This window comes from Podarcis melisellensis (assembly GCF_964234715.1).
Source record: "Podarcis melisellensis genome assembly, chromosome: Z".
Taxonomy (NCBI): domain Eukaryota; kingdom Metazoa; phylum Chordata; class Lepidosauria; order Squamata; family Lacertidae; genus Podarcis; species Podarcis melisellensis.
This window is the reverse complement of record NC_138547.1, coordinates 8,619,677-8,633,557: the sequence shown is the minus strand read 5'-3', so window position 1 is coordinate 8,633,557 and position 13,881 is coordinate 8,619,677. Positions and strand designations below refer to the sequence as shown.

General features: G+C 45.8%; 1 protein-coding gene and 1 long non-coding RNA gene across 4 annotated transcripts in view; one reads left to right on the top strand and one right to left on the bottom strand.

The window, feature by feature from the left end:
• LOC309361563 overlaps positions 1-13,881 on the bottom strand; it is a 255,050-nt gene that overhangs the window by 180,386 nt on the left and 60,783 nt on the right. The window lies entirely within an intron of this gene.
• The window catches only part of LOC309361451 (syntaxin-binding protein 1), a 57,953-nt gene that overhangs the window by 39,321 nt on the left and 4,751 nt on the right, over positions 1-13,881 (top strand). For 2 of the 3 annotated variants that reach the window (XM_081896455.1, XM_081896453.1), the window contains 8 exons: positions 171-236; positions 486-566; positions 1,717-1,855; positions 2,789-2,898; positions 4,897-4,998; positions 7,071-7,156; positions 8,274-8,428; positions 12,278-12,409. In XM_081896455.1, coding sequence (XP_081752581.1) covers positions 171-236; positions 486-566; positions 1,717-1,855; positions 2,789-2,898; positions 4,897-4,998; positions 7,071-7,156; positions 8,274-8,428; positions 12,278-12,387 — 849 coding nt within the window. In that variant the 3' untranslated portion in view covers positions 12,388-12,409. The remainder of the gene's footprint in view (positions 1-170; positions 237-485; positions 567-1,716; positions 1,856-2,788; positions 2,899-4,896; positions 4,999-7,070; positions 7,157-8,273; positions 8,429-12,277; positions 12,410-13,881) is intronic. The other variant, XM_081896454.1, reaches the window with a different exon arrangement.

Sequence of the window (13,881 nt, the reverse complement as noted above, 5' to 3'; positions counted from 1 at the left end):
TAAGATTTTATCCTCCCCCCTCCAACCCCCCCCCCCAACAACCTGGCTGTCTTGCTTGAACTGTTTAAGATCTTCATTGTTTAGCTCAGGTCATCTAGTCCAAAAGCTGCCAGGTACCCTTTGGAAGCAAGGCATGTGGATGATTTTTGTTCTCTGTTTAAAACTTGTAGACAACCATGAGGGATCTCTCCCAGATGCTGAAAAAGATGCCCCAGTATCAGAAGGAGCTGAGCAAGGTAAGACCTATTTGACAGTAGAACGGACTCCCTCGGGAGGTGGTGGACTCTCCTTCTGTGGAGGTTTTTTTTTAACAGAGGTTGAGTGGCCATCTGTCGTGGATGCTTCAACTGAGATTGCTGCATTGCAGGGGGTTAGACTAGATGACCCTCAGGTCCCTTCCAATTCTACAAGTCTATGGTTCTGTGCACTGACGACGGACAGTAGCTTAGCCACATTTATTTTATTTTATTTACATTTCTTTTCAGTACTCCACTCACCTTCACCTGGCTGAAGATTGCATGAAACACTACCAAGGCACTGTGGACAAGCTCTGCCGAGTTGAACAGGTAAACCAACTGATTCAGAAAATTGCTGAGCAGGTTGTGCTGATGGAAAGACATTGCTGCAAACACATTCTTATGTCAGCAACACCATGTGGTGTTTTTTGTGTGTGTGTGTGTGTGTGTGGTGCATTTTGCATAATTTGCTAGGAATCTCAGAAAGAGCTGACTTAGCTGCTGACTAGGTTGCTCCATTTCCCCTTTATTGATGGAGTGTAGTCTTACAGAGGTCACCTTTTGTTTTTAAGTGCTCTGTGACATACAATGGAAGGGTTACAATGCATGTGTCTTCCTCCAAAAGGGGGAGGTGCACATCAAAGCTTTGAAATGCTCATGGACATGATATCTGGGTGGCTGTAGGGAATGTGTTTATTAAGCATGGGAAACTGTAAGGGTTGGGAAGAACTTGGATTAACTTTTCATTTGTAGGTGAGAATGAATAGGCAGGCAGTGGGGGAATGGAAGACTGGGTGGGGAGGAGTATCCTAGTCTGTTGGAAGTCTTGGAACTCAGCTTGCACTGGAGGCTGATGTGTCTGCAGGGCAAAGAGCAGATGGAGAGAGAAACCTCCAAGTTTCTTAGCCCATCCTTTCTGACGTAACCTGTGCTGACCTTCCCTTAGGTCAGGCATGTCCAAAGTCCATTTCGGGGGCCTAATCCGGCCAGCTGGTCGATTTAATCTGGCCCCTGTGGCAGTATATGTCCTGGGTAAAATCCTAAAAAAAGTTCAGCAACTTCAATTCAATCCAAAAAAAAAGCTCAACAACTTTGGTCACCCCTTACACATGTTCACTTCTGGCCCTCTTTGGAAAAAGTTTGGGCACCCCTGCCTTAGGTTCTAGACTGATACTCTTGGGGTTGCTGACCTCATTTCCTACTTCCTCCCACTCCATGAGGATTCAGCAAGATCAAGCATGGCTCGAGGCATCTCCATCTTAGATAGAAATAGGAGCTTTCCCATCAAACATGTAATAAATGCAGTGTCTTACTTTTCCCTAAATTCAGGATCTCAGTGTGATTATATTAAGAGTAAAGTTGTGCTGCTCCAGCATTTTCCCTCCCTGGATTTGACATGGACATCAGGCGGCAGAGGACAATCTACCTTGTAGATCCAAAGTGGGAAAAGACTGATGGATGCTATATATTTCTTCTTCAGGACCTGGCCATGGGAACCGATGCAGAGGGGGAGAAAATAAAGGACCCAATGAGGGCTATTGTCCCCATCCTGCTTGATGCAAATGTCAGCACTTATGACAAGATCCGTATCATCCTGCTCTACATCTTCCTGAAGAATGGTAGGTGATGTAGCTGCTTGCTTCCAAAGTGGTTGATATTGATCCCCACCCCACCCCAGAGGTCAATGGGGCAGTGCAGAGGCTGAATAAAGACTTTGTGGTAAGGAAGGGGTTGTTAAACTCCCAGGGATGTAAAAAAGAATCTCATAAGATGTAGTTCAAAAAGTTTAATTGGGAACTATGAGCCTGAGAAATAAAAGGCCTAGGCATGTGTGGAACCATGTGTCCTCTGGTTAATGAGGAACCTCTGTATTTATTAAGATGATTCCACAATATACTACACAGATTTGCATTCAAGTATTCTTTTTTCTGGAACGCAGGTGGCTTTGTGGTCTAAACCACAGAGCCTAGAGCTTGCCGATCAGAAGGTCGGTGGTTCAAATCCCCACAATGGGGTGAGCTCCTTTCGCTCGGTCCCAGTTTGAAAGCACATCAAAGTTCAAGTAGATAAATAGGTACTGCTCCAGCAGGAAGGTAAATGGCATTTCCGTGCGCTGTTCTGGTTCGCCAGAAGCAGCTTACTCATGCTGACCACATGACCCGGAAGCTCTACGCTGGCTCCCTTGGCCAATAAAGCAAGATGAGCGCCGCAACTCCACAGTTGTCTGCCACTGGACCTAACGGTCAGAGGTCCCTTTACCTCTTTACACTTTTTTCTACTTCCTTATTTTTCTTTCGTTTTATGATTTCAAGTTATGGTGATTGATGATTGATAAATGTTGATTATATGCTGGTATTACTTGACTTTATTTCATTCACGTTCTTAAAAATTTGGGTTGGGGTCAATGGAAACTTTGTAAGTCCATCCATGGGGTCAATAAACTCAGAGGTTTGCAAAACCTGGCGAAAGGGGTGCTTGAGTGACATGTAGAATTATTTATCTTTTTTGGGGAGGGAAATAGCCTCATTTTTTATGTTTTTCCACCCTCCCAGGCATCACTGAGGAAAACCTCAACAAGCTGATTCAACATGCTCAGATTCCACCTGAGGACAGTGAGATCATCACCAATATGGCCCACCTTGGAGTACCCATCATCACAGATGTAAGTTTTTACCTGGTCTTGAAGATTTTTTAGCAATGACTCAGAGATGCCTTTCCCAGTTGCTGAAGGAGAAGGGCTGTAGCTCAGCATGCAAAGCTGGAAAACAGACTCAGTCATAACATCCTGAGGCCCTTCTCTGTGTGCCACCTTCGAAGGAGGCCCTGAGAGTGGCAACAAGAGAGCAGGCCTTCTCTGTATAGTAGCCACCTGTTCATGCAATGCTCCCCCAGGGAGGTTCTTCTGGTGCCTTCAGGTGTCAGGCAAAAATGGTCCTCTTCAACCAAGTGTTTGTCTGATTAACATTTACAGCCTTTTTAATGAGTTTGTGAGTATGTGTGTGGGGGGGGTATCATCCTGTTCTTTTAAAAACTATTTCTTTGTGCTTTTGCCTTGTATTTTTATCATGTGAACCACCCTGAGATCTTATGATGAAGGCTGGTATATAAATAATAACAATACATCTATAGTGGTACCTCGGGTTACAGACGCTTCAGGTTACATACGCTTCAGGTTACAGACTCTGCCAACCCAGAAATATTACCTCGGGTTAAGAACTTTGCTTCAGGATGAGAACAGAAATCGTGCTCCGGCAGTGCGGTGGCAGCAGGAGGCCCCATTAGCTAAAGTGGTGCTTCAGGTTAAGAACAGTTTCAGGTTAAGAACGGACCTCCGGAACGAATTAAGTACTTAACCCAAGGTACCACTGTACTAGATCTTTTGGGAAGTTGTTTGCCTGGCTGCTCTCTATGCATTTGGATACCTCTTTATGTTGTCATAAGCAGATTTTGCATGATGGTTCCTGAGATCAAGCGGGACGCAGGTGGCGCTATGGGTAAAACCTCAGTGCCTAGGACTTGCTGATCGTAAGGTCGGCGGTTCGAATCCCCGCGGCGGGGTGAGCTCCCGTCGTCCGGTCCCAGCTCCTGCCCACCTAGCAGTTCAAAAGCACCCCTAAGTGCAAGTAGATAAATAGGTTCCGCTTTATAGCGGGAAGGTAAATGGCATTTCCGTGTGCGGCACTGGTGCTGGCTCGCCAGTTGCAGCTTCGTCACACTGGCCATGTGACCCGGAAGTGTCTTCGGACGGCGACGGCTCCCGGCCTCTTGAGCGAGATGAGTGCGCAACCCTAGAGTCGGTCACGACTGGCCCATACGTGCAGGGTTACCTTTACCTTTACCTTTTCCTGAGATCAGAAAGCAGAATTTTTGTCTATGTTTGGATACAGCTGGACACCATTTTGGAACAAAATGGTGGACTGAGCTTCTCCAAACTGCACATGTTTGGAGGGTTTCCTGGAATTTCTGGACAACGCCGAGTACAAGGCTTCAAGTAAATTTATTAAAGCTAATATATCTAACTTAAACCTTTTCTGAATCCCAGGACATCCACTGACAAACTGTAGATTAGGGGTGGTGCCTTTTTTCTCTATGAAGGGGCATTGACCTATGGGGAAAGTAAATTCTTCTCACTTTTCCATTCCATTATTCAAAGATTGTTGTGTCAACAGCCTTGGACTAATTCAACAATTTTTCCACCTTCCCAGGGAATCATGTGAAATATATTTCAGTGTGTGGAAGAGCTAGGGATAGCCACTACAATCTTTGGGACTCTTTCTAGACTGTAGTTTGCAAAATTCTGTGGAAGAAAGCCATGCGAGTTAAAGGGGTACAAAAGTGATGGTAGTTTAAATTTACAGCTGGAATTTATTTTATGCTTCTTCATATAATATTTTCTCTTTTTGTGGGGAAGGGTGCCAGCAGCAATCATGAAATCCTCACTTTGTCCACCAGACACTGATGTGATTGAGATAAGTCTCTTATCTGGTCCCTGCAGCTCTCATCAGCACCATGAAGGAGCTTAACTTGTTAATGGCCCGTTTGCAAGGCCCAGGCGTTGCCCTAAACTAAAGCATGAAAAAGAAAGCCAGTTGTGTGGTGTGTCTGCCTTTTTTGTTCACACTCCTTCCATGTTTGCAATTGCCTATCTCCCTCTTCTCAGTCTACCTTACGCCGCAGAAGCAAGCCTGAGCGGAAGGAACGAATCAGCGAGCAGACCTACCAGCTGTCTCGATGGACCCCGGTGGTAAAGGATATTATGGAGGTAAAGATTTAAACTAGAGGAGGGGGACCTTGAAGCCCAGGGGTCAAATGTGGTCCTATGGGCCTATCTGTCTGGCCCCTGAGATTCTCTTTAGGCCACATCTCCAGTCTAGCCACACTCTCTGCTTCACATCCTCCCTGAGAGTTGTCTGGCTGGAATGTGTGCTTGAGCTGTGATAACGCCTCCTGCTTGCCTGGATGGAGGGGAGGGGCAGAAACTAGCCAGCTGTCCTAAAGTAAGATTTACATTTGTTACTCTGCCTGTGACCAGACTGGCTGCTCCTATGAAGTTTGCGGGTGGGCATGTGATGGACATGAGCAGCCTAGATCTCCCTGGATTTGGTGGTCATCATAGGGCCGGCGCTGACAGTTGGTAGGGTCAAGCACTTGTTGAAGGCATCTTTGGGGGAGGTTGCCATTAGCAACAGCTCCCTGGCTGTGTTCCTCCTTGGTTTTGTATTTGCATATTTATAATCTCTATTTTTTAAAAAAAATGTATTAAGGCTTAAAAGAATGGGAGGCATTCAAGGGCTGGCCCACTGTAAGGAAAGGAGAGACAACTGGTGGCCAAATCAACAGTCTCCAAATATACATCACCTGCTGCTATCACCTTGGTAGCAGCCATGGCTGTGGCATGCTCCTTGGAGGCTGGATCTGCTGCTTCTATAGTAGCCTCTTGGCAAATAGGAGGCATTGCTGCTCTTCTTCCCCCACCCAAAAGGAAATGGTGGGGGCTGCCTTCTGGGATCTTCTGGGGTCTACACCCACCTGGCATGATTCCCCCTCATGACAGCCTTTCATTTCCACTTTAACTGCTGGGTATGGTTGATTTGCTTACTCCCATTGTTCCTCATGTAGATCTTCACTCACTGTTTCTTTCCTGGGGTTGGTGAAGCTGGGGATGGGTCTTCTATGAAACTAGTGAAGCCCCCAAGAAATGACTTTAGTCCACATTGCTTAGAATTTTTGGGTCTAGTAGACCCAAACTGAGTCGCACAACTCAAATCGATTATTTTTGTTGTATATATTTCAACAATCCCTAGGTTTGAGAGTCAGTAGCACAGATGTTGTAAAGGTGTGGTGCTCTGTTATGGAACAACCCTCTTGAAGAAGATAACAGTGGCTACCCAGACCTCGTTGCTAGTTGCAGAGGGGGCCCCATAACAGTTCAGGCTTCAGAGCCCCCCAAAATTAGGTCCGCCACTGGGAGGGGCACCAGGTTATGATTCACCTCAAGTGCCAACATATATTGGGCCAGCCCTGAGGCATCTACAAAAAGCACCTGCAGAGTTAAAAAAACACCAGTAAAGCATCTTCAAATATTGGTTGGTTAGAAAGAGAAAATTCATATTGTGAAGGCCTGTCTAAACGGTTCCATAAAATTGGACCCCCAATCCTAAATGCACAGCTCCTAATGGACATGAGATGTGCATTGAAGCCAATGGGGGGCAAATTGCTTTGCTTAGGAAAAATGACATATAAAATGTGGCTCTAAAGAGAAAAATGTGTATATTAAGGAGAAATTTACACTAAAATGCAGGTGTAGGCTAAAAGAAAATTTCAAACTTATGTGGAAATGTGGAGAACTGAAAATGAGAAATGAGAATCCAGAGTTGACAGATTTGCTCATCCTTAGAGCTAGCAGGGATGCGGGTGGCGCTGTGGGATAAACCACAGAGCCTAGGACTTGCTGATCAGAAGGTCGCAGGTTTGAATCCCTGCAACGGGGTGAGCTCCCTTTGCTGGGTCCCTGCTCCTGCCAACCTAGCAGTTTGAAAGCACGTCAAAGTGCAAGTAGATGAATAGGTACCACTCCAGTGGGAAGGTAAATGGCGTTTCTGTGCGCTGCTCTGGTTCGCCAGAAAGTGGCTTAGTCATGCTGGCCACATGACCTGGAAGCTATACGCTGGCTCCCTCGGCCAATAAAGCGAGATGAGCGCCGCAACCCCAGAGTCGGTCATGACCGGACCTGATGGTCAGGGGTCCCTTTACCTTTACCTTAGAGTTAGCTCACTAGGATGCACATATGAAAGCTCTTCCCAAACCGCTGATCTTCTGCTCTTCTCTTTTTAGGATGCCATTGAGGACAAACTGGACACCAAACACTACCCTTACATCTCCACCCGATCCTCTGCTTCCTTCAGCACTACAGCGGTCAGGTAGGAAGAAGGCCTCACACCTCCCTCACAGGCCGGCAACAGCCACAAAGGCATTCCTTGGGTTGTACCTTCCTCCTTTTATCTTCTGTTCTAACACCCCTCCAACCTGGTTTGCGTAGCCTTGTCATGAAAGCACAACATAAAAAGCAACCACATTATTAAAGGAATGAAAGTGTGGAAGAATTTGAATCCCATGTTGAGAATAGGACTTGCGAATAAAAGCTGCCTGTGTCTTAGTGCTGTTTTACCCACTGATGGTAAGGCCACCCATGGAATATTCTGTACAGTTCTGGTTGCCTTGCCTCAAAAAGGATATTTGCAGAGCTGCAAAAAGCTCAGAGGAGGACAAACCAACTCCTCTATGAGGAAAGGTTGCATCGTTTGGGGATTTTTAGTTTAGAAAAAAGACAAGTAAGAAGTGACATGATAGAGGTGTATAGAAACTATGTGTGGTGTGGAGAAAGTGGATAGGGAGAGGTGTTTCCCTGTTTTTCATAATACTAGATATGGGAGGAACCATGACTGTCTAAAGTGGAATAGTAGTGATGGTGCTGTGGTCTAAATGACTGAGCCTCTTCGGTTTGCCGATTGGAGGGTTAGCAGTTCGAATCCACACAACGGGGCAAGCTCCTGTTGCTCGGTCCCAGCTCCTGCCAGCCTAGCAGTTCGAAAGCACACCAGTGTAAGTAGATAAATAGGTACCACTACGGTGCAAAGGTAAACGGTCCCATTGCACCAGAAGTGGTTTAGTCATGACCCAGAAAGCTGTCTGTGGACAAACGCCGGCTCCCTCGGCCTGAAAGCGGAGATGAGCACCGCACCCCATAGTTACCTTTGACTGGACTTAACCATCCAGGGGTCCTTTATCTTTTTTTTTTTACCTTCTAGTGATGTCAATGTATAGTGCAGATGGGCCTTGTGGGGGTTGTTTGTAAGGATTGCAACAGGACAATGTGTGTGACCTGTCACTTCTGACTACTCACAAGCTTGTGTGATGTGCAATCCTAGGCGGGATCATTTAGTTCATCACAATTCCATGTATTTTAAAATTGTTGAACTTCTGCCTGATGTATTTTCCCCTCCTCTTGTTTGTCCTCCTTTTCTCTCCTGCATTCAGTGCCCGCTATGGACACTGGCACAAGAACAAGGCTCCTGGGGAGTACAGGAGTGGCCCCCGCCTCATCATTTTCATTCTGGGGGGTGTGGGCCTGAATGAGATGCGCTGCGCTTATGAGGTGACTCAAGCCAGTGGGAAGTGGGAGGTGCTAATAGGTGAGTCTTTTTGGCAGAGTCATGCTTAGCCCCACCTCCCTTTTCTTCACTCCATCATGAGCTTCTCTGTACTCTTCTTTCTCTGTCTCTCTGTGTCCGTTTACCTGTCTGTCTCTTCCTCCTTATCCCTTCCCTATCTGCTCCCACCTGTGGCAAAATCCAGTCTCCAGGTGGCCTGTTCTACAGAGATCCCATTGAACGATGGTTGGTCTAGCCAGATCTCCATTTCACATCCCTAACTCCTACTGTTCCAACTAAAGCATTGTTATTTTTTTATGTAGGCAACCTTAACATTTAAGGCAGAACAATGCCACTTTAAACAGTCATGGCTTCCCCCAGAGAATTCTGAGAAGTGTCTTTGTCATCTTCTTCTTTGGCAATCACTCGTAGCCGAGTAAGATTGTCTTCCACGAACACAGTCTTGAGTCTGAGAAGTGTACTTTGCTAAGGGCCCTGAGAGTTGTTTATTGTTGTTGTTGTTGTTGTTGTTTAGTTGTTAGGAGGCCCCTATTCTGCTCATGGAGCTACAATTCCCAGGGCAGTTTAACAATCAGTGAACTCTGGGAACTGTAGGTCTTGGAGGGAAATGGGGGGCTTCCAAACAACTCTTAGCGCCCTTAGTACAATACAGTTCCTAGGACACTTTGGGGGAAGCCACAACTGTTTGAGAAGGGGCAACACAAGTGCTTTAAATGTATGGTGTGAATGCAGCCATAATTGAGTCCCTGCACAGGCAACTCTGCTGTGGCAAGGGAAACCAAACTGTGTGACTGATTGTGGGCAGGAGCTAGTCAAGTATAGTTCTTGTTCAAATGGAGCCTGTTTGAATTGCTTAGCAAGTATCTGCCTCCAGCTCTCCCACTTCCCCCTTAGCAGATTACCTGTGGAAGTTGGGGATACAGTGCTGGTGGAAGGTTCTCCAGTTCCCTGGCAGAGCATCAATTCCCTGCAGCTTTCTGGGTTTATCGTGAACGATAAAGCCCATTGGAACTGTTGGGGGGGGAGGCAGAGAGGCTGGACCCCAATTACTGGTAGTGCCAATTCATTCTACTTTTGCCCTGCCCACTTTCCTGCTAGGTTCTGCAACAGCAGCACTGAGACAAAAGAGGAGAAAGCCAACTGTATCTTTAAAATGTATCTAAAAAATAAAATAATAAGTAACCTTGGTTACTATAGGCACCCTGAGTTTTTGGGACTACTGTAGGAGGATCCAATTTGTCTAGGGCTGGCCCTTCCAATACAGAGGCCTTCTAGACCAGCCTTAACCCCCAGGCCTCTCATTTTCCATCCCAACAGCTGCCTATCCCAGGGATGGTGTGACCTCTACCCCTCCAGATGTTGCTGGATGGCAACTTTCATCATTTTGGCATATTGAATGTTGCAGCCCAGCATCTGGAGTGCTACAGGTTCTCCAATCTGAGGAAATGCCTCTTCTGAATAGAGCCTTCCTTCCTTCCGTTGCATGCAGTAGGGAATGCTGCTTCTTAGAGCAGGGGTGTGCAATATGTGGCCCTCCAGATGTTGCTGGATGGCAACTGCTGCATCCCTGATCATTGGGAGTGCTGGCTGGAGGGTTCATTTCCCATCATCTGAATACTCCTTTCAATTGAATGATTGGACCCTGCAGTCTCATCTTATGTACGACTGGGGACAGGTGTGGGTTTAAATCTGGCATGGGGAGCTTGTAGCCCCCCAGATGTTGCTGGACTCAAACACCCATCATTCGTGACTATTGGCTGTGCTGGATGCACCTCTGATGAGAGCCAGATTCTAGAAATGTCTGGAGCAGTACAGCTCTGCATCTCTTGCCCCCACCTGCTCACTGGATTTTTCCCTTCTTGGAGGTGAGCCACCTTTATAACTCTTTTTCTCTTTCTCTACTCTCATATCTTGGTTTGCCATGTGGCTTCACTGTTCTGTGCCTGTATATGTATGTATGTTTGTATGTATGTACATGTGACATGTCAGGTAACTGTTAAATGTAGCTTTTAATGTTGAACAATGCACACTTTGTCTGATCTAGGATTGTGATAGGTGTGTGTGTGTGTGTGTGTGTGTGTTTTAAATGTTCATCAAGGAACCAGGCACCATCTCATGCTCTTCCTGGGTGTCAGGCATCAATCTCCATGCCGCCTCTTAGTTAACTAGACCTATTCATTTATTCAGACCAACATTTCCATGATTGCCTTTTGGTCTCAAGGGCAATTAATGGGCTCACAAGTGATGAAAACAAAGAACAAAACTAAAAGCAGTATAAATAAGAGCAGAAGCTCTTATATCCATAGCATAAACTATTATTCGCAGAACACTTAAACTACACTTCCCAGGATTCTTTGGGGTCAGCCATGCACTTTATATGCATGTTGTGTTTGCAGCCCTTGGTTTTTAGAAACAACAAACACACAGTAAGAGGGACACAGAGCACCTGCTTTGTATGCAGAAGGTCCAAGGTTCAACCCATGGCAACTTCAGGGCAGAACAATGGGGATGGGGATGCTCCTTCAGGTATACTGGGCCGAGGCCATTTAGAGATTTAAAAGTCAGCACCAACACTTTGAATTGTGCTTGGAAACATACTGGGAACCAATGTAGGTCTTTCAAGACCGGTGTTATGTGATCTCGGCGGCCGCTCCCAGTCACCAGTCTAGCTGCCAGATTCTGAATTAGTTGTAGTTTTTGGGTCACCTTCAAAGGTAGCCCCATGTAGAGTGCATTGCAGTAGTCCAAGTTTGAAGGATGGCTGGTTCATATATTGCTTTGGCAACTGTGAATTCAGTAGCCCAATCTTCAAATGCAAACTGAATTTTCTCATCCCTCATTCAGCTGAATTATTTTGAGACATCTAACTGGGGGTGGGGTGGGTTTGCAAACCTTTTTGGCCCAGTGGGCCAGGTCACCTAGCAGAATGAAGCCAGGTAACTAACAGGGGGTAGTCTGACCCTTCTGTCAAGGTTGGCTCATGGGGGCGGAGGAAGATTGTGACCATGCAGGACTGAACTGCCTGTGCATCAGCGAATGTGCAGGGAAGGTCAATCCTTATTTCTGCAGCATGAGAGTGCATGAGAGAATTCCTTACAGAATTGAACTTCATACAATCATAGAACTGTAGAGTTGAGTTATCTAGTACAATGCCCTGCAATGCAAGAGTCACAGCTAAAGAATCCCTGACAGATTCCCATCCAACCTCTGTTTTAAAAACCTTCACTGAAGGAGAGCCCAAGTGCTGTCTGCAAAAATGCATGCACTACTAGGGTAAATTGTGCATGGGTTACATGGGGAATTGCTTAGTGAAAATGTGCATTCTAGGACACTATTGCATACAGACTTGTGCGTGTTGAGGAACATTCACACCTAAATCTGTATTTGTATACATGAGATAAACATATTTTTATATTAAAAATAATAATAATAATTACAAATGAATGTGGATAACTGAACTTAAAATTCGAACAACGAGAAACTGGGAGAAACCAAAATTGATGGATTCGCCCATTCCTAACTTGAACCCCAAACAAATTTCTGCTGCATAAAGCAGTTCCTGGAGGCCCAGTGGTGACTGCCAAAACCCAGATCCATCAACTCCACTCCACTGCATGCCTTGATGATGCTTTCCTCGACTGTCCATCTGCCTTCGTCTCTCTGTTCGTATGTGTGTCTGTCATTTCCACATTTGCTTCTTTCACACATGTTCACTCTGCTTCTTTGTACTGATACTTTCTGCTGATAATGAAGTAATGTTAAAGGCCTTTTAAAAGGAAAAGAAAAATCTTTTTTCAGCATGTGCCCTTTTGAATTGTTTTTTTGTTTTTCTCTGTGCAAGGAGTCAGCCCACACTCTGTTCTCCCGCAGGTTCTACTCACATTCTTACTCCCACCAAATTTCTCATGGATCTGAGGCATCCCGACTTCAGAGATTCCACTAGGGTATCTTTTGAGGAACAGGCTCCAACAATGGAATGAGAGCCAAAGAAAACAATAAAAAGTAAAAGCAGCTTACTATAGAAAAAGAAACTCTTCCCTCGCTTGGAAGGGCTTCTTTGATTATTACATCACTCTCTCTCTTTCTCTCTCTCTTTCCTATCTCTCTCTCTCTTCCCCCCCCTTTCCTTCTTTCTTTGTCCATTTTTTTTGGTTCTTCAAATGAGAAAATGCTTGCAGTTTTTTTCTGTCTTTAAAACAACGGTTTTGAAAATGTGCCCAGCGTTGCTTCCATCAAATCCTACACCATCTCTTATTCAGAACTTGCCCATTCCTCCCAACAACGGTGATCTATTTCCAAGGGAAACGGCAACACTCCCATGTAAAAATAAAAATATGAAAATGAAAAGGGGCTGCAGTTAGAGTTGGGAAGTGTCCATTTGCCACTTCAGATTTAAACAGGTTTGAAACTTGTTTAACTTTTGCTCAGAGTCCATTTTGGTAAATCGTAGTGTTGCACCTGCCAAGAATTCTTTGGCTTTTAAAAAGGTGTTAATAAGCTTACACCAGAGGTGGGGAACCTGTCAACTCTAATCATCCCCGACTATTTGGCCGTGCTGGTCAGGAATTATAGGAGTTGGAGTCAATGTCGGTAGGGCCACAGGTTTCCAATCACCAGAGCAGTTGATATATTCATGAAAATGCTGCTGGGCATTTGCTGTTCCTACAGAGCATTCTCTCTGCCTGCTCTCATCAGCCAAAACGCCTGCCTAGCTTGCAGTCCTTCTTGTCACTGTTACAGGGGGTGTGGTGAGGGCTGGGTCAGCTGCCCCTTGGGAGCCCCTCTCCCCTGCCCTCGCCCCGTTATGGGAGAATATATTGCATGGTCTAGATAGAATGAAAGAGTCCTGCTTTTGTTTCACTCTCAGGGAGAGGCCCTGTGGGGCTTTTTCTGCCTATGGCACCAAATTAGCTTGCCTGTCCTTTGGTGCTCCTGCTTCTTGAGCTGGTGGGAAGGAAGTTGCATTTCCTGCTCTGCCTCAAAGAGGAACAGGAGATGGGGAAAGTCAGTGACTCCAGAGAAGCAAGGAACACCTCTGAAAAGCTTGCTGGTTTGTAGCTTGCAAGTTCCTGCCCCAATAGCCATGATGGTTGTATGGCTGCTGTATGTTCAAAGGCAGGGCACCTCACTTGTTTGTCCTGATTGGCTTATTGCCTCCCAGGTCTTTTGTACAGCCTCATCACATTTCTCCTGCTTTGGATCATTTTTTATTTTATTAAATGGAGGTGCCAGCTAGTGAGTTTTGCATTGCTTAAGAGGGTGGGGTTCTTGGCACATGGGACACAGGTGTTAAGAGCATGCTTTGAGTATAGAGATGCAAGGCTAGAGCAACACACACACAAACCAAACACCCCCCCCCCCACACACACACTCATCCTCATCTGTGCCCACAGAGTGTCCCAATTGGCATCAGGCCTTAGAATCTTATTCTTTGTTGCTGTTTTTATTTCCTAACACACACTCTGGTCAAGGGT